This window comes from Cavia porcellus, unplaced genomic scaffold (assembly GCF_034190915.1).
Source record: "Cavia porcellus strain 051 isolate PalLab524CR breed Dunkin Hartley unplaced genomic scaffold, mCavPor4.1 scaffold_24, whole genome shotgun sequence".
Lineage (NCBI taxonomy): Eukaryota > Metazoa > Chordata > Mammalia > Rodentia > Caviidae > Cavia > Cavia porcellus.
In genome coordinates, this window is record NW_026947507.1 from 53,827,242 (window position 1) to 53,848,650 (window position 21,409).

At 37.0% G+C, this 21,409-nt stretch overlaps 1 protein-coding gene across 19 annotated transcripts in view; it reads left to right on the forward strand.

Annotated features, from left to right (window-relative positions):
- The window catches only part of Trdn (triadin), a 319,660-nt gene that overhangs the window by 290,268 nt on the left and 7,983 nt on the right, over positions 1-21,409 (forward strand). For 18 of the 19 annotated variants that reach the window (XM_063235064.1, XM_063235065.1, XM_063235059.1 and 15 more), the window contains 8 exons: positions 600-626; positions 988-1,035; positions 2,772-2,819; positions 6,985-7,029; positions 8,646-8,666; positions 10,308-10,334; positions 11,007-11,045; positions 11,920-11,964. In XM_063235064.1, coding sequence (XP_063091134.1) covers positions 600-626; positions 988-1,035; positions 2,772-2,819; positions 6,985-7,029; positions 8,646-8,666; positions 10,308-10,334; positions 11,007-11,045; positions 11,920-11,964 — 300 coding nt within the window. The remainder of the gene's footprint in view (positions 1-599; positions 627-987; positions 1,036-2,771; positions 2,820-6,984; positions 7,030-8,645; positions 8,667-10,307; positions 10,335-11,006; positions 11,046-11,919; positions 11,965-21,409) is intronic. The other variant, XM_063235062.1, reaches the window with a different exon arrangement.

The following is a 21,409-nucleotide window of genomic DNA, read 5'->3' on the forward strand; positions in this document are numbered from 1 at the left end:
CTAATAAACGCTGCAACTTGAATTCTACCACATATCAGATCTGTTTCAAACTCTGGGTAATTGTTCTAAAAGCTTAGAACAGACCCTATCATTTTATTAAAGCTAACATTGGCCAGTTCTGTTGATATTTAATGTTTAAATTCTAGCTCTGATATCAACTAGCTGTTGACCGGAGGCAAATTTTTAAATACCCTCACACTGTTACATAAGTCACCCTTTCATTATAGAGAAAGATCTTCAGGATCAACAAATTCAAACATCCCAATCTTGATTTATGTATCACACTGCTTCACCCCTTTAATTCTCGCCAGAGCTGACATGCCATCACTCATAGCTTAACTGGTGTTGCTCTTGTAAGAAACATATTTGTAATGCAAAAAAAGGTTACAAATATCTACCTGCTACCGTGTGATTTATTTTCCTGATTACATTTATTACCTCAGGTGTGTTTTACCAGGTACTTGCATTTTTTAAAACTGGAAGTCCAATTTCATTTAAAGCTAGTTTTGTCCAGTAACTAGCTAAACTTATATTTGTTATTGTTACTACATTTTTGCTGTGTAAATAAACTTGACACATGATTTATTTATCCCTTGTAGCTTCTTCTGGAAAAACACAAATACACAGTATGTATATTTATTTAGTTTATAATTTTTAAATGAAATTTTCCACAAGAAAATATTCACAGACTTCTAAAATCATGCATTTTAACCTATAGTTTTATATTCACACTTTATTAGAGCCTGAGCTTTGCAAATTACAGATGCTTAAATATAAATAAGAATTCTTTGTATGTTGATTCATGAACCAAAATCTTTACATTTTTCACATAAAGTAAAATGACATGAAAGTTTAAAATTATTTTTGCCCCTACAAGGACAATCATTACTTTCTATTTTAGAAACCACCGGCCTAACATAATATGATTGCATACTAGTTTATAAAACTTTTAAATCCCTGAAATGATTCTCTGTTCATCATTTTCAGAACAAGACATAGCAAAACCGGAAAAGACCATTCCCCAAGGAAAACCAGGTATCTGGAGGTGGTATTTGTGGTACGGGATTATCTTTCAGGGCCCTCGTGTTAGCAGGAGAAGCAGCGCACAGTCGGCTCTGAAGGTGCTAGGAACCATTCACGTCTTGACTCGTCAGCCCCCTACTCCATCATTTTTTGCACTGAGAACCGACCCAGGCAGAGGCAGCCAGACAGCTAACAACCCCCTCCCAGCGCGGTTACCTTAGCACAACGCCAGGGCAAATGGGATCCATGTGTGGGGCAAGGTGTTCTTAACTTGGCATTCAGATGGCATCGTCTGAAGCCCCAGATCTCATGGAAACAGCTTTGTCTCTGCTCCTTTTTTCCCTTTTTCTTCACCTTTGTCCATCTTCCTTCTTTTCTCACTATTCCTCGTCTTGTCTTTCAAAGACAGTAGAGGTAAATCAGTGTGTTCTGTTTATAAAAATACAGAACCGAGCAAAATGATGTTGCTAATTAATATTTTTACAATAGAACCTTTCAGTTTTATTTTCAATAGAATTTCTTGTATTTATTAAAATGTGAATTAAGTTTGAGACTATCTTGGTCTTAGTGAACTTTCCATTGTTTATGCAATGCAGTGCATGTGATTGGAACACAATCTTTAAAACATAAAAAAATTATTTCTCCAACAAATCTTAGGAAATCTTTTCCTAACTTTTAAAATTGTTTAGAGAGGCTGTGTACATTACATTTGTGTCAGTTTGATTTGATTTGTGTATGCTTTAAAAAATATGAGGGCCAGGGGTGTAGCTCAGAGCACAGCACCTACCTGGCAGGTGTGAGGTCCTGAGTTCTATCCTTGGTACCCCAAAAATAAATAGATTAATTATAATAATAATAATAAATATGAGACACCAACAATAGAAAATAGGAGAAAAAGAAAGTTGAGGAGTATTTGGGAAGGGGAAAATAACTGTATCGACATAAGCAAAATTTTAGAAACAACTTTTAGAAACTCTTGATTTAAGTCAACACCAGCACCCTGTTATTTTTTTGCCTGCCAAGTGCTGGCCATTTTGAGGTAGAATACAAACAGAGGGAGAGCTTGGCCTTTGGGTGCACAGCAGATATATTGTCTTCCACACACACCACTTCACGCAGGTGCCACCTCCATGCTTGTCACATTCTCTGACACTCGGTCACCTTCCCTAAGATGGGTCACCAGCCAGTTCCTCCTTTGCATGAATCCCTCTGAAGTGGAGTTTTACATAGGGACACTGTGATAATGTCCTTGCACTGACATGATTCCTTTGTTTCTGAGAAGGATAAAAGGTTTTCCATATGCATAGCACCCCCATGTTTATAGCATAAGAAATTTGGGTTCTCCAGCTAACCCTGGGCTCCCTGAGATCCATCTGCATAGGAAAGTTACAAAATTGCTTATTCATATTTTAGTGTAACAGTGAAAATGGAATAGATATCTAATAAGAGAGACTTCTGTGTAGATAATTCAGCCCCATTTGTACTGAAAGGTCAAGGACAAATTAAAGAGCTAAGCCTCAATAGCAAGTGGACGGCAGAGGCGTCCTGGTTGGACAGCTTTTCTTTGTGGTCCCATTCATTTTAGGGGAAGATATTATTTTCTGTTTATTGAGAAAACTGATAAGTTTTTCTTGATGTTGCTGGTATTTCAAAACAAGTTCAAAATGTCAAAGTTACAATATGTCACCATTTTGTACTATTATATGGGAAATTCCTACTTGTGCTGACATTTTATTTTTCTGTCACAGAAGAAAAAGTTCTCAAGCAGGTAAAAGCTGTCACAGGAGAAAAAACAGGTAAATAAGGCATTTTGTTTCTTTCTTCAGTGTTTCAGTTTTATGTTATATAAAACTTCCCAAAGCATGTAGATATCTGTAACACAAATCATAAGATCCTTAATTTTTGGAAACAGTGATATATTCTGTAAGGTTTTAAATTAAAAATAATAAAAAACCAGGGTGCAGTAATAATCATATTAAAGTGTGATCAACTCAATTTGTATGTAATTCATAAGGAAATCTATATGTTGCATTAATTATCATGTATACTTATTTTCGAGCTCCATGTCTTCAAATACTAAAAGCATATATCTGAAATTTCCCCCAGTTTATAAATTATATACCCTAGTCTCCTTTTATGAGAGCTCTACAGGGTTATATAATTTTTAAAATCAGCCCTAAAATGTAAGTAGAATACATAATTCATTCCTCATTATTCATGTAAGAAAGGAAGGAGTGCACACATTTTTGTAATTGTGGCATCTTTCCTATATAAAGAAAATTTCTGTGTCTTCAACTCAGCTGACATGCTGGCCTACTAAATTCCCTAGATTTGATTCCAGAATCAAAATTCTACATACTGACCATTAAGTCTCATTTCTTACTCATAAACATTCTAAAAGGATCTGTGCAGTAATTTATTTTTTTCTTTTAATGGGAATCATCAAGATTTAAATGTAGTTTCCTAGAGGAAAATATAATTCAGGATAGGACTATTTATTCAAATTATAATTTATTGTTCCATGAAGAAAAGGAAATCCTTCCCCTCTCCCTCTCTCTTCTCCCTCTCTCCCTCTCCCCCTCTCTTCCTCTCTTCCTCTCTCTTTTTCTTCTTTCTTTTGGGGACTCACCAAGTTGCCCAGGTTGGTCTTGAACTAAAAATCCTCCCACTTCAGTTTTTAGTACACAAGTCACATGGATGAGGAGGAAGTAAATTTTAAAAGACCATTTTACATTATCTCATGCGATCGTTGCTTTTTTTTTCTTTCAACCACTATCTAAATTTATAATGTTAAATGTTCAGATTTGCTATTAAAACAGAAATACTAAATCTACTGGAAGAGAAAGAAGCTAGAAATATTGAAGACATAGGTGTAGGTAGAGAATTCATGAACAAAATCCAAACTGCATGGGAAATACTTCAATGGAGCAACTGGAATCTCAGCTTATTAAAAAGCTTTTGCACAGCAAAAGAAATCCACCAACAAAGTGAAAAGACAGCCCACAAAGTAGAAAAATTTTTTAGCCAATTGTCTCTTAGACAAAAGGTTTCTTTAGAACATATAAAGAATTGAATAAAATCAGACCACCCAAATTTAAATAATCAAATAATGAGCATCCGAGATGAATTTACACTTCTCAGATGAAGAAATATAAATGGCAAATAAATATATGAAAAAATGTTCAGCATCACTGGCCATTTGAGAGATGCAAATTATAAAAACACTGAGATTCCTTCTCACCCCAGAAAAAATGACTGCCATCAATAAATAAACTAAAAACAAATGCTCAAGAGGCTGCAGAGAAAAAGACCCTGCTCCACTGCTGGTGGGAGTGTAGACTGGTGCAACCACTGTGAAAAACTAGTGCTAGAGATTCCATTCCACCCAGATATTCCTCTTCTGTGTATCTTCTCAGAAGAATTAAAAACATCATACCACAGTGACATATGTGTACCATGTTTTTAGCAGCACAATTTGTAACAGCTAAATCTTGGAAATAACCCAAATACCCATCAACTGAGGAACAGATGGAGTACTACTTAGTCATAAAGAAAGATAAACTTGAGGCTTTTATAGGTAAATGGATGCAACTAGAGACCATACTCAGAAATGAAATAGATCAGACTCACGTGTGTAAACATCACATTGTCATCCATGTGTGAGAAATGGAAAGAGTAAACAAAGTCTAAAATGTATAATAGATGTTGTGAAATGGAAAGAAATTATTCAAAATGAACTAGAATGTGTGAAAGGGGAAAGAAAAAGGGGAAAAACGCGAGCCAGTCATATGCTTAGTGTCTCTTGGTTCATTTACAAGGAAGGTTTGTGCTAATACCAATTGGAGAAATTTGTACGCCCATATCTTGTACCCTAAGCAACTACTTTAAAGATAACACGTAATATATTAATATTGTGATTCTTGTATTATATGACATTCTGTGTTAGTTTTTTCCATTAAAAAAAGTTGAATTTTCACTCTAATGTGCTACTGTACCTTCCTGGGAACTTCACGGTCATATGGGCATTTAAGCATAATTGAAAAGCTAGCTAATGCATCTGTGTCCCAAATATTCTTGTAGATTTTTTAAGTTATATAAATTTAAGCTTTTCAGTTTTTCAATAAGAAACTTGATTAATGTATTTACTGACAATAATAGTGTTCAGAGAAAATAGTTTAAACTAAGGAGGGCACTAAAGCTAAGAATACATAAATAATATGAAAAAGTTATTTTTCTCATGGTCTGCACTTCTTAATATACCATTTATTTTTTTTACTCTCTGCTGTCAAGCCCAACCCAGCAAATGAAAGTTTTGAATTGCTTGACCATTTCAATTTTAACAATTTGTGTGATTTTCAAGAATTGCCCTTTATACTGCGCCCTATGACTAAATTGTAAAGACGGTATGCTATTGCTTTGCTTTTAAGTAGCTTTGTCTATAGCCACTAATTAATCACTGACTATATCAAAGAAATGTCTCCAAGTTGTATCCCTGTTATTGATATTAAATGAGTGACTGAATATGATGTTGGCAAAATAATCTAGTGCGTTTCGACACACACTCTAATCCTAGCATTCTGGGAGGACGAGGCAGGAAGATCATAAGTTTGAATGGAGCCTGGGCATCTTAATACCGAAGGCAGAGCTTTACTTTCAGAAATCTGTGAAAGACAAAAAGGTTCCGTGGCCTGGGAGAAGCATGAAATCTCCTGCATGTGCTGCACATGGTGGTTTAGAGGCGCACACCGTTGGCGATTGTCATACACGTGACAAAGGGGCCCAGAGCTGTGTCAGCTTGCACTGCAGATCCGTGACCCACGCACGCTGTGGCGAGAGCTTTGCTGGAGGCCAGAGGGCGCGGGTCGTCTCTGCAGCAGCTCCTGTGTGAGAAGAACTGACCAGGTCCAGGGAGAAACACTGGCGGCGAAGCCGAGGCTGGGTCAGAGGCTCCATGGTGGGGCACCAGCGTCCCGCAGCCTGTGACAGGATCTCAGGTGTCACAGGCGAGCACGCGTGGCACAGACTTCAACACACATGCTGTGTCGCTGCGGTCACTTTGATTGGTTTCCCTGCCACCTGCTGTGCTGACAACGCAGGACCACATGCTGTAACCTGGAAAGTCAGCTTCATATTGCTTTTTGCATTATTTAGCATAACACTTACACTTGAGGTCATGTGGAGCCCTGTCTCACCCCCTGGCCCACAGCTTCAGGGCTCTCTAAGGGTAGGGGTGGAGGAGGAGAGCTGGCAGAGCTGCACCTGAGCGCCTGCACCGGCCTGGCTTCTCCCCACACATGCTCTCTCCCACCAGGCTTCACTTCCAGGTCCACTTTGGAGAAGGGAAAGAGATCTCACACAGTCTGCATTTTGTGTGTTCCTCAGGGGTCTAAGGAGTGTGTCACTTACAAGTTTTGCTTTTGTGGTAACGGCCTAGAATTGGCTGAAATTCAGCAGTGAGGGTCCTTGCTGGACCTGGAAGGGCAGGGTGGCCCAGGGCAGTAATACGAGGGCTCTGCAGAGGTGGAGATGAGCGGACTGAGCTAAATTCCACGCGAGAGACCAGCACTCGGCACTGAACTGCTTCTGACAGGGCAAGGAGCAGAGCAGGAGTCAAGGCCTGACACAGAGGAGCCAGTAAAACGCCACAGGCAGGGGCTGTCTCACTTCTAGTGCCCAGGAGAGAGACTCCGCCTTCCGCCAAGGAAATCCCCTCTTTGGAGAAATCTTTTCTTTCTAAACCCCTGCTCCCCAGAGGGCTTGTTCCCCGGACACATACAGGAGAAAGATTTGACAGGGTGTTCCAGGAGGAAAACTTACCTCGATTAGGATGGCTTTCCGTGACACTATGCTTTCTGTGTTTCAAGTCCCATAAAAATAATTTAAGGTATCCCTTTGAGCCAACTGAGAACTGACTTTGCAACGAATCTACTGATGGCCAGAGAATTTTATTTCCTTTTCTAGGAAAAACTGGGCATCCACCAAAAGAACCTCCCTCCATCAAGACAGGTATTTGCTTTTGATCTTTTTGGGGTTATATTCTACTTTAATTTGTGGTTTTATTAAGTTAGAAAATGAAAGCCCACGTCGAATCGTTCTCATGCCATTTCCTACTACCGTTAGTTTCGCCGTACAATCTGATTTATCTGAATGAGGGCTGTGTGGTCATGAATCAAATATGAATTGCAAATATGCTCCTGTAATACAGCAAGGCTAACAAAGCAATTTGTTTCATGATTCCGAAAATCCTTCCACTGTGCTCTGTATTAGCTATTGTCTTTATTACTGTGATTTATCATACTGATGAATTTAACTCATTTTGAGAGTTTAAAATGACCTATTAAATTACCCAAAGCTAATTTCACTAATTGAGAATTTCAACTGCTATATTTTCTTAAAATATATGTTATTCTTTCTAGGATACCTAAATTCTTTCATAATATTCCATTTTTTAAAAAATGGGTACTACATTTCATGGTTCAAACACTGGGAGACTGACTGAAGACCTAGAAAAGTCAATCTCCTTCATATTTCTTATACTTTCCAGTGCCCATTTTAAAACTTTTAAAAATATTCAAGAGGTAATTATTGCTATTTCTTAGTGTATTATTCCAGCATCATCTATCTATCTATCTCTATCATCTATCTAATTCCTCTTTCATTTTCTAACAAAAATGTTGACAAATATCTTGAAGCTCTTAAAATGAAATTACATGAAAAATTTCCTCATTATAGTATTCTATAACACAGAGATAGGCAAACTTTTACTAGCTTTCTTTAAAGATAAGTAATAATGAGTACCTCTGCCTAGTTGTGTTGACTTGAAAAACTAACAGTTTTGCTACTTTTGCAGTCAAAATACCTTAAAGCAGAAAATTTAATGAAAAGTATATCTAATGCAATTTGCATAGATGTAACAAATTCCTTTTATAAAATGTATAGCAATTTATATCCTGCTTAATGTATTAGAATTTAATTGAACTGACTATGCAAGATTCAAATCCTTCACGATCATAATCAATATTATCTATTTTATGAATAGATAAAACATTAGGTATAAGACTACACAATTAATATTTTAGCTTCAGAAGACAAGTTACACTGGAGAAAGAAAAATATATTTATAAAATACAGTTTTAATCTACTATTGTGGGTTGAGAAATGTTTTCTCCAAATACTTGTCATGAATTATTTAATAATCTACTCTTTGTCATTCTTCATGAGATTCTATAATAACATTTTATTTATACTATATTTGGAGTGCAATTATTCAAATAATATGAATAAATTTTCAGAAAGGATAATGGCAAAAATATGTGTCCTATGGCATTCGGAACCAGTTACAAAGTTCATATTATTGCAAATATTCAGGTTATGTCAATTTAAAGGTGATATTTTGGAGGAATAAAAAGGGTACTTAAAAGTTGTATTTTTTATAGATTTGCAGAAAAACTCATTGGAAAATCTCAAATATACTCAAAAAATTCCTTATCACTGATTTTAACATACATTTAGCCTTATTTTTCAATTTTAACTATTAAAAAAGAAAAAATAGCAAATATAAAGGTTAACATATATTCCTAGACTCAAAATTGTCTCTGATTTTCTTTTTCTTTTATTTTTAGGCAAACCGAAACCAAGTTCAAGTAAGTGTATCATTTTAAGTTGTTAAGAATATTCTATTACATTATTTTGACATTATGTTTTCCTTAGGGTTTCAGACTGTCCTTTAAAATGAAGTTTAAAAGGATGATATGCTTATGACTATAACAACCTTTCTTCTGTAACCTGTGTGAGATTCTGGTTGACAGATAATACTGTGCTAATTCCATTGATTAACTCTTGAGCATGTACTTATGGGTCCATACTAGGAGTACTACTGTGTGCTGATATATGTGCTGACATATGTACAGTTGTCATGCCTGTGTAGTTAGTACTTTTATCATGCACTATTTCTGGCCCCAAACGAGCACATGTCTCAGTGTTGTCTATTTTCAGTAGTTCATTGAGATGCACTAAGTAAACACAACATGGAGAGACGTCTAATTGTCACATTGTGGGTTAAGAAATGTTCACTTCTCCAGATGTTTGTCATGAATTATTTAAAATCAACCCATTAGCTTTTTATTTTCTTAGTTTTTCAATGCTTTGAGATTCATTATCTTTGGCAATTCATAATCATTGTTTTATTTATGACATTCTAAACAATAAAGTGCACCATTAAACAATTTAATTGTTAAGTGCTATCAAAACACTACACAGACATTTTTGAAATAAAATTATGTAAATGCAATAAAGAATGAAGAGGCTGTCTTTGAAATACTTTAAATGACAAAGACTAACATGCTTTCTTAAAGTTATGACAGGTTCCTTTAAAAATGCTACTATGCAAATTCAATCCCAATCTTAAACATTAAATATTGTCCTTTCATTGGAAAATTCTGTGTCTAGTGTACTGAGTTTGTAGTATTGTTACTAATATTAAGTACATTACTAAAATTAAGCTTTTTGTGTTAAACTGCAATGCTAGCTATTTGAAAATCTTATTTTTCAGGAAAGTTATTCATTATTAAGTTTCATTATCATACTTTACTCAATGTATCTTGCTAAAGTTTTGAAAATAGCTTCCAAAAACATTGGAACACTGATAATAAATTCACTGGGTTTTCTGAAAACAATGATATTTTAAGAAAGATTTCTTACACTTTCAGGGAAGTCTTGTTTTCTATGCTTTCACTTGAACATGAGGCAAAAATTTGCTGGGTTACATTTAGAAATCTTATTTATCTATGAATTAACAAAGTGCAAGACTTGCACTGCATTCTACAAGTTAAATGCAGTGGTCATTTCGCTTGTGCACTTACCAGACTGTGGTCACCAGAAGCACAGTCCTTGTTTCATCCACACCTCACTGGGCTGCACTCAAGGCAGCATTTCAGGCTTCTTTAGTAATAGTCAGCAAGTGATTGCTGTATGCAGGTATAAAAATCCCAACTAAACATTTATGAAGCAGAATTCAATTATGTGTGACTAAGAAAACAAAACGAAGAACTTAAAATTTCTTCATTCCATCATCTATGAATAGACAGTTTGAGATTAATTCATAATATTTCTATTTTCAAAATAGCTGCCTTCTATGGTTTTCAAAATATTATCAGTATTTTTTTTTCCTTCTAAGTACCTATTGTAATAACAGGGAATCTTGGAAAATAAATTTCAATTGTTTGCTACTGAAATAAACACTATTTTATTTTTCTTCTTTTTCCCATTACTTTTTTTTCCTAAAGCAGAAACAATGGAAGTCACACAATCAGGTAAGTATTTACTATCTCACAGGAAGTAACACGGAGCTGTAAAAACACTATGTAAATTTGAATCTCTGTCTAGTTTTGTTACAGTTAGGAAATCCCTTAAGTACTCATATTGCTGGCTTTCTCTCCTACAGAATTAACTCCCACGTTATTTAATGATTAAGAGAAGTGACATGTGTCCCCTTTCCACCCATAATTTGTTATGTCATTCACAAAATATTGGTTTTTCACTGTTGTCTAAAAAGCGTGGTAAGGAAAATCATCAGTCCACTAAGCCTCTGTTTTGGAAACTATACCCACAATTTATGGGAGATAACGTGACATATGCATCGCTCTGATTCATTGTTTATTTTCTGAGCATCTACCAGAGTGGTCAAATCTTACTTGTGTCTAAAAATGGCAATTGAAATGTAGATGTTTTTCCTGTTTGTCTCAAGATTAAACGAGGTAATAAAGGTACAGCTTACTCTACTGCACTTCCAGTGTGTGAGGAGGAGAGGGTTGTGAGAGCCTGAGCCTGAACATAGACAGGGAGCGTGTCCCCAAGGAGGAGCTCCCTGCCCATCTGGAGAGAGCAGAGCCCCGACATGCATGCGCTCACAGGGCTGTCTCCTCTCCAAGTGCTTGCTGCAGTAATCCAGGTTTTAAGATGGTGACTTATTTGTTTCTCCGTAGGAAAGAAGAAAATTGAAAAACCTGAAAAGGAAAGTAAAGGTAAAGGTGACATTTTAAAATATGCACATTAAATATGCACTAGGCATAAAAGCAAAAGAAACATTTACATACGTATACAAGGTATGGCTTGAAAGCACTTTATCAAAACATGACTCTGATTTTGTAGCATGCATCAGAATTACAGCTCACCCATGCACAAGCTAAAGGCATCCCACTATCTGATTATGAAATACCTAAAGCGTAGACGAATTTAGATCTTAAAGCAAGCTCTACCGATTATTGCTAAGCTAATATCAAAGGATTCCTTTCAGAGGACACAAGCATTAAGAAGACATATTAATAAGTGTAGTTTACTGGCTGTGTGGGGTGAGGTCTACCTGGATCTCGGCACCCTCTAGGGTGAGACAGGAGTAGCACAAATTCCAGCACAGCCTTGGAAATTAACTGACTTAGTGAGGCTCTGCTAAATAGACAAACAGAAATGTATCTCAGAGTGAAGATCCTGCATTTAGTAGTCAGTACTGCAATATATATGATAATTTATAATATATATGGTAATTTATGATACATATGTATAAAATAAATTACCACCTATTCCTTACTGAAAAAGCAGAAATGAAGTAGATTCAGGAAGAAAAAAGTAATTTTTAAAACCTATTGGAAAACCATACAAAGCCCTGCAATCAAAATAGTTTTGAGTCAGAATTTCTTTGCACATCAGTAACATTGCCATCTACCTATGTGGTGGGTGGAGTAGGGATATGGCTCTCATCGCGTGTCAGAGACACAGTGACGCCCAGAGAGTGTTTACACACTTAAATTATTCCCCTGTTCCGAAGCTACAAGTGAGACAAAATTTTAATGAACTTTGCATCACAAATTAATATTTTAACTCGCATTTTCCTTTAAACAGTTCCGACAGGGAAGGAAGGCAGTCATCAGCGCAACGCAACCCGAGGTAAGCATCAGCTCCGCTCTCAGACGCTGGGCTGACGCGGAAACGCACTTAACAGAATTTTCAGTGAAAAATTAAGAAATGTAAAGAAATCGGGACTACGAAGAACGTAGACTTTCAACACTAAGCTTCTTCATTGTAAAATATTTTTGTAGCATGAATAATGACAAAATAATATGCTTCTAGGATTTTAAATGATATATATGTATATGTGGAATTTTTTATCTATGAGCAAACAAAATCCGGTTAATATCATGCATATATTCTTTACTACTTATAAGATGACACATTATATTTATTCAGCCTACCCACAAAGTTGGATAATACCAGCATGAAGTAGAGGATGGATAAAGAATGATCTATTCTGGTGATATTATCATAAACCTGACAGAATTATAAAGTCTGCGGAACATAATCTTTGGCAACTTCAATTAAATAGAACATGATTTAAATTCCATAGACATAAAGCCAAGCTATAATCACTCATGGTAAATACACAAGCTCTCCTGTTGGGGACAAAGGCCTTGTTTTACTCCTTACTGTAGTAGGTACACCTGATGGGCAAGGGGTATCCGGACACATAATCTAGCTATACAATTACTGACCATTTAAACATAATCTCAGTAATATGAAAAGGTATAATGATCAATACAGAGGCATTCACAATTTTATGATATGATATAGGGAAAATTTTGCCCTGGGTTTTGTGTGTGTGTGTGTGTGTGTGTGTGTGGGATCCAACTCACAACCTAGCGCTTGCCAGGCAGGCTTTTACTACCCCTGAGCTAAATTTCCAGGCCTCAGTGTTTAATATATTGAAGTAATAAGCAAAAAGAATGAAAAGAAACAGATTGCTGCACAGCTTTATTCATTCTTGTGATTATTTGATTCCATCCTGACTGTAGTCTGATCATCATGCCTTGCCTAATGACAAGTGAAATGGAAGGAGTGTAACATCTCATAGTCCTTACACAGTAGGGACTGGCTTCAAATCCAAACTCAAGTCCCTAGGACTACAAAGACTATTCATGATTCAGCCCATCCAATCACAATACCCTGTAGTGACATAACTGATGGATTTCTACCAATCAGAGCAGCCCAAAGATAAAATGTATCTACTCTGCCCCAAAGGGTGGTCTATTCTGGCTATAGTTGGAGGTTTCCCTACTAGATCAGTTTAGAAGGGATTCAGGCTTCCGAGAGATATTCTCTTACATTTTTCTGTGATTCTATCATTTCTGAGATCTTCATATTTTGAATACACAATAGTGAAAATTTGATACATATGAAAACACAAGCCTAACACAGAAACTAGTTGGAAGTAACCTCTCTTATTCATTCTTTTTTCAACAGTAGTTTCTTAGTATTTATTCTGTTCCCTTCTAATTCCCTGTTTTCCTAACCAATGCTAGTAGTTTTAAAAGAAATAGTAGCGTGTTTGAGTGAAGTACTTTGCCAGGTTATTGTCTGAGGAATTCTCTGTGTGAAACATGCTACCATGTTTATCACTACAAACACAAGCATCTGAATTGAAAATGTTTTCTTAGAAATTTTTCTACTGGTATAAGTTAATTTTTAAGTTGTATAGTGCTTAGGTTAGATAAGAAAATTTACAAATCACTTAGTAAGTAATGTAATAAAAATCCTTCAAAAATTATATTTTGAAGCCTGGCTCTTCAAATTTAACACATGTTGATAGAATAGATGTTGTTGATCCTTTTAAAAGAAGGTATAATGTCTACTGTAGTATTTAGAATAACATCTTAATCTGTGTCTGTCATATAAAACACATATGTTGAATAAAAAACATATTACTTGACCAAATAATAATCTCTCATAGAAATTAAAAAGTGACTTTGTATTTTGCCTTACAAATATTTTTAACTTTATAGTCTAATTGGTAGTTGTCTTTACTCATCTCTGAAAAACAAATAAGTCTCAAACATATGTTTCCATAAACTTGGAAATTTTAATGCAAGTATAGTATTTAGAACAATTATATTATACAAAATGCTTGACAAAGTTCCTCCTGATTTTATCAAGAACGTTTGTAAAGCATTTCACCTGAAATGGATGTTAGCTTTTTGATAGCTTACACATTTTCTTACATGAATGAAATTAATGGATATTCAGTGAATCATGTTCCCAGGAATAGGAACTGTATTTCTTCACCAACTCTTGATAAGGAAGATACTCAAAATACGTCCCATACTTCTATGTACTCATTGATAAATTCTGTCTTTTTGCATTTATCTTAGTGAAAATTTATTTTCTTAATGTGTTCAGAAGTTGAGCCATTACATGCTGAAGCCCCCAACAGGAGTTCGTTAGCTTTTATTCTTACTCGTGTTCTAAAGAATCCTTGAATCACTTGAAATTAAAATTCATCATCGAGATATCTTGTTCTTAAGCCTGAAAGAAACATTGCTTGCATTCAAATAAGTAAATCCTTTCGGTGAATGGAGCAAAATAATCTTGTACCTTCTTTAAACTCATGGTCACTAAGTATTTAGTACAGAGCATGTACAATAGGACAATGATATTTTAATTGCTTCTATGCATTAATGTTCCCTATTCAAAAATAATTTTAGACCTAAGAAGGATATTGGATTTTGGCATGGGTGAAATGTAATACAGCATAAACAGAAAGTCTCACACCCCAGAAGTACTCTAAAATATTTTAAATATTTAAGTACAAGTAGAAATTCTGTTTGTAGAACAAAAGTGTAAATTTTTAATTTTTTTCAGACTACTTAATAAAAACAAATTATTCTACATCAGTGCCATCCAAAACAAATATAATGTTAGCCACAAATGTAATTTCAAATTTTTAGAAGATACATTAAGTAAAAAAAAGCTGATAATTATTTTAATAATATGTTTTACCTAACTCATATACAAACTTAATTTCAATATGAAATTGATATACAAATGCACTGATGGTATAACCCTTCTCATATTGATCTTTGGAAATGGCACCTGTATTTTACACTCCGGCATCTTTGAACTGGCTCTTATCACAGTGAGTGCCCAGCTACAGCACTGGATTGGAGCACAGCTTAGTATTTACTGAGCACTATATCCAGTACTTAATTGAAGTACTGAAGGCAGTGTAAGAGAATCATTAAAATGTGATCATCGCCACATGCCTAACATTCAGATCTTTTAATTGTAAGTCCTAAGACCTCATGGCCCTCGCAGTCTTGAACAGTATTACAAGGACACTGAATGATCATCTCACTGAGGTTAACAGCAGAGTTTGTAGCCGCTCCTCTGGAAAGGCTAAAGGAAGCCACCCCCTCCGCACTCTACCTACAGTCACAGGCAGCGACAGCAGATCTCCTGGAGAACTGAATTATGCTGGGTTTGGGATGGGAAGACCAAAAGGGGTAACCACGGAAGAATTGTGTATGCAGCAAAGAAAAAGTGTAGTTGGGATTGTAGGCTGGAAGGGAGAAGGACAAGACATCCAGGGTGAGGCTGGGAGGTGGAGACCATGCAGACCCCAGGACTTCAGGGTTACTGTCCCAGAAAGCTCCCCTTTTCTTCACATCAGGCAGCAAAAACTAAAGGAACAGTTGGGACATAATAGTAGCACTAGTCACAGTAATAATACTTATACTACCACTAGTAGTAAGAGTAATAAATGCAAACAGGACATGAGGGATGAAAATAATATCATTTTCCAAGGAATATAATGGAGTAAGTGACCCAAGATGTCAGGGAATGCTGCATTTTTATAAGTTGGTTTTCTAAGTATAAAAGTATCTCTTGTTTAGCACACATTTGTCTTTGTCATCTTTTGAGGGATAATTATGAAAAATTGCCTCAAGCATTTGTCAAGTAGGAAATGCTCAGTATAAATTCGTACTAAACATTAATCTTTCCATGCAGCATGAAGTGCCTGTGCTTTTGTTGTTGGTGGTGGTAAAGATTTATGTGTGTGTGAGGGACTTCTTTGTCTGAAGGAGCCCAGTGAAACAGTGGCGCTCAGAGGCCACTGCTTCCTTCTCCCCACACTAGCTGGTGCCCTGCCAGTGCCTAATTCTTTTGGTCCTCTCACCAGAACAGGCTGGGTCTTTCTGCTCCAGCACTGGATGCAGAGATGGACCTTCTCACTCAGATTTGGGGGGCAGAGTGGAAGGGGAGTTCATGGCTGGTGAGGCATCAGTGAGAGTGGGGGGGGGCTCCTCACTCACTCTCCAGGTTCAGTCTGATTGAGAAGCTGGAAAGCATTCCCTGGAATGAAGTCCCATACACACTACAGGGATAAAACAGTGCAAACCAAGATTAGAATTAATAGCTCCTTGACATCTCTCAATTACCACTTCTCTGTGATTCACAGGATATTATGGTTCCATCTATGTAAGGTCGAGGTGGATTTATTTTTCCTGAGTAATAAATTTCTAATATCTAAACATGAGTTTATTTTCATTCTGTATGTTTCTTGTACAGTAAATATATAATAAATGGTTTACTTTCCATGGAGTTTGGAGCAAGGCCTTAGGAACAGCTGTCAGTTACAATGCATGACATTTAATGGCAGTGAGTTTAAAACTAAAAATAAGCGCAGATTTGAAATTTAAATAATGCTTCCATATCTTCCTGATATTAATATTTTAAATATTTAGGAAACCTTTGGTCTGAGGAAAAAAAACTATACAGCTTACTCTATAATATTATTCCAATAGACTTGCTCCAAGGCAAAACATGAAATAAAATGAGAAAATGGGAAAATACATTATGAAGGGGCAAAGCATGCTGAAGGGAAGGTTTTAGATACAGGCTCCAACTTGGAATATCCGATAGCAGTAGACACTGGGCACTTCAGAGGGAGGAGCACATGGAGGACATTGATGCCTTGAAATCATCCCATTGGAGGCTTAACTTAGTCATATTTTCTTGAAATATTTTTCTTTAAGATTAATAATGAGTATTTTAGTATCAGCACATAACTGAATTTGCCTGCCTGTACACAGGTGTGGGGCTATTACACAGTCTCCAAGATCCCATATTTTAAATTATTCCAAATCTGATTTTGATTACACTATACTAATCTAACTTAATCCTTTCTAGAAAGTAACTACATTTGAATGAAACTTCAACCAAGTCTAATAAAAGAATAGCTAGGAGTATAATTTTTAAAGAACAAGAGCCTTGTCAGGCATGGTGTTGTTCACCTATAATCCCAGCATTCGGGAGGCTGAGGCAGGAAGATTGTCACAAGTTCAAGACCACCCTGTACTATATAGTGAGTTCATCGCCAGTCTGAAATACATAATGAACCCCCCATCTCAAAACAAATAAACAAATAAAACTCAGTAAAACAAATAAAAAATCCCCAAACTCCAAAACAGAAGCCTTTTTGCCTTACTTTCCTGGCTTTTGAAGAGCACTGTAGCTCCTTCATTATCTTGCTTTTTGTTTTGATTCTGCATTTTTTTCTTTTGCGTAAATGTGGTGAGCATTTGTTTCAACATCAGAAGATGTTGGATGTCACAGAGGTCAGAAGGAAGCTAATGTGGAAACTTCTGAAATTTTAAACAAGATTTAGGTAAAAATAAGGATTCTATAGGTTTAAAAGTTCTTCTTCTGAATTTATATTTTTTGGTCTATTAATCCTGACAAACAAACTGAAATGAGCATCTAAGAAAAATTTCATCAAGAAAAGTCATTAACCAGAAGCGAAGCATTGTCTTTGTCATTAATAAAGGAGTAAACTGTTGTTTGTTTATTACGTTCCTGCACTGAAATTTTTCAGTAATTTCAGAAATTAAAATTTCCTAGTAGGTATGTAATTCTCTCATTAAATGAATATTTATCTGTTTCAAATAATAATGTTATTATTAATGAACCAATGAATTATAAAATGTAACTGACTGTCCAAAAGAGATTCTTGTTTTAAATGCTTAAGCACAGAAAGAATATATCTTGTTTATATTGATAATATTGTTAGTCTCATTTGTACATAAATTAATGCTCTTGTCTAATGTAGTCAAACCTTAACAAACAAAAAGTACCTACAAGTTAATCATCTCTAAAATTAATTTACATATCTCATACTAATGAAGTTGCTAACAAAATATAGTGTGCAGATAGCAGTGATACATCACCATTTTAGCTGTTAAATATGTGAATCTATGTACAGTTATATTCCAGTCACATTTCTAGCACTGCACAAGCAAACGTAATGGTCTAATTGAGATACAGTTACAGAACACTCCTGAATGAGTCTAAACGGTGGTATTTCTGCCAGTTGTGTATTGAATACATTTTTCTCAAATTAAATCAAAATGTTTCCCAAGGAGAAAACGGGATTGCAGGAACTCAGTGACTATTCAGTCTTTCATTTGTTTGTTAAAAATTTTGTGGAAAAAAAACAAGAAGTTCTCTATCATTGTCAATAATCTTGTTTAGCAGGGGTTATTCTATAGGAAGTTTGTTTGGGAAGAATGGATTTTAAAACTTCAAGGTTACCACTGAAGTCATAGAAATGAGATAAACGCATTCCAAAGTAGTAGAGGACCGCCAAACAGAATGAGAAAGGGGAAACAGCATTTAAAATACACTGCAGACTTTCATACTGCTGCAATTCAGCAGAGTGAGCAAGACACTGAGAATCAGAAGGTGGAAAAGGTGTCTCTTGTAGCCACCCGTTCCTGGTACACGATGTTCACACTCACCTTGTGCACTTTGGGGACTGGGCACTTTACACACACGAGTCTCTTAATTCTCCTGCCCTTACTGTGTGATTTTATTTTAGTTCATGTTTTTAACCTCTAATGCTTACCTTCATTGTGGGGCCTTGGTGTGTGTAAATGATTCATCTTAAATCTGTTTATTTCCCATCTCCTTGCCCCCAATCACTTAGTCCCATTCCTGTGGGAAAATCAAGAAAACAAAACCTGCCCTCTCCTTGCTCCTTTTATCAATCTTTTATTTTGCTCTTTACTTGCACCGTGGAAACACTCCTGAGCCTCAAGGGGATTTGCTATTACTTGATATCTTGACGATGACCATTCTTGCCGGCATAAAATGAAATCGTAGGGTTTTTTTCATATGTTATTGGCCATTTGTACTTTTTTTAAAGGAGTGTCCATTTCGTTTGCTTGCTGTACCCTATTGTGCTCTCTCCTGTTCTAGACCCCAGAGAAATTCTGTGTGCAGCACACATTTGGTGAACCGGTTGTTACTGCTCATTGCTAGACTTTGGGTTCCAGCCACCCACGTAACCCTGATCCAATACCAGTGACATTAAGTTACTCTGACTTCCTCCCCCCAGCCAGGCATCCCCTTTCCTGAGAGTGACACGAGGGACACCCTGAAAGAACAGACACACTTACAGAGCAGCCTTGACTGCCTCAGGGCAAAACTCCAAAGGTGAGCAGCTTCTGCACACTGTCATTCCCCGCAGGCAATTTCAAGGATCCTGTGGCTATTGTTCTGTGTACCAGTTAATTTGTTTTATAACTCAGCATCATTTTAAATGACAGCGTAAGTAAGAAGGAGCCTTTCACAACCAAAGCTAAAAGAAAGTGATTGTCAACACCTGGTTTGAACTGCTGTGGATCCACAGGATTTCTTGGGGAATTAAAGTCAAAAGATGTAATATTCTGTGAAACTCGTAGTGCATAGCTCAGCAAACCCATTGAGAAATAATTCGGCACTTTGGGTATCTCTATAGCACAATGTGATGCACTGAATTCGATCCAGTGATAGGAGTGAGGAGGAAAGCAAACTCCAGGCCACCCCCCTTCTGTGCCTAAGGCTCCCGGCTGCTTGCCAGTGTACCACTCTTGAAACTGTACAAGTCACAATGCTAGAGATAAATCTGCAGGAATTGTGTTGGTACAAGGCATGCATAATTTAGGTAGTTTTATTTATTTATCATGTTTGCTAAGCGCATGCAGAGCCGTATGGACACTACACAGGAAGATTTTATTTCTAAAAATGGTAACATTAACAGTTGAGGCTATCGCTATGAATCCTTTAAAATTCTGCCTTCTTCCTAAGCACAGTCTCTTTTCAGTCACTGCCATCCCACAAACCCCAGCCTCCCGTTCCCAGAGAGGAAGCGGGCTCCTGCAGGGTCCACCCTTCCGGGCTGTCCCGGGGTCCAGCCCATCCTGGCTCTCCTCATCCTGGCTCCCTGGGTCACACATCTTCTCTTCTCCCTCATCCTGGCTCCCTGGGTCACACGTCTTCTCTTCTCCCTCGGGGCCTCCTCTCTGTGCCGTGGAATGCGCTGTCCTCTTCTGAGTCCCCAGGCTCCACACTCCTCAGTGAGCTGGGCAGGTGGGCAGAACAAAGCACCCCTGGGACTTCCGTTAACCCACGCTAACTCGCGGCTTCAGCATCCTTGTTGAAATGTTTTCCTCCCCTGGCTTCTATCATACCAGACTTTTGTTTGAGTCTGAATGTATTTCTTTGAATTGACCTTCTGTACTTTCCCTAGACCCTGAGTCTTCCACTGCGGCTCTCTTTCTTACTCTTTTACATTCTTCAGCCATGGAGCGCTCCCACTTGCTGTCTAGGTATTTGTAGATAAGAACCAAAAATTATTCTAAAGCCTCATCTATTTATTTAGCTCTCGTTCAGGTGCGCATCTTCCTCAGCTTCACAGTGGCCAGCCAGAGTTTCCCACAGTCCTCCCTGGGGCATCTTCGCAATCACTTGTGTTACCATGTCTTTCAATCCCAAAGAAATGTTCCTATTGCTACCTGATTTCCACTCAGTCGCCCAAACGCGACCCTTCAGATTCTCCTTTCACTAATAACCATTGCTGACCTCTGACCCCAGCTCTGGTGCAGCTGGCTTTTCCTGCACACACTCAGAATCACTGAAGCGAGTGCTCAACACAGCCTTGTACAGTCTCTCTCCTTCCTTTTCAGTTTTACTAACAGATGCTTTCCAAAACCTCAGCCTCAACCTCCTTAAAGCTCTTTTTGGCCAGTGGCTGAAGATCAGAGCTGGAGAGCAATAAAAACTTCCCAGCAAAGGACAGAAAGAATTGCTAAGTTTCTGCATTATTACACTCGATTTCAGGATAACGTTTTTCCTAAGTATTGAAACAGCATTTAATTTCAGACAAAACAGATTTTAGAGTGGAATAAAGGTGACATTTCTTCAATTAAGAAGACACTACAGAAAAAAGCACCGATCCCAGGCCTCTCTATTGTGATCATGTTGTTGGTTTCACTAATACCTGTTGAAACATCCTTGCATCTACATTCCCTGATTCAATAACTAAGAAGCAATGACAGAAATAAAAACCAGTTCTTGAAAGGCAGCATGGTGCACACTTTGAAATAGTGGCCTTCTGGACCAGACCTGTCTCTCACTTCTCACTCTGTACAAGTGAGGTGTCTGCTTTAGAAAAGAAGAGGGACTTTCTGCCCCCTGGAGTTTCTTTTGAACCTAAGTTTCTATGTACGTGAAGGATGGAGCT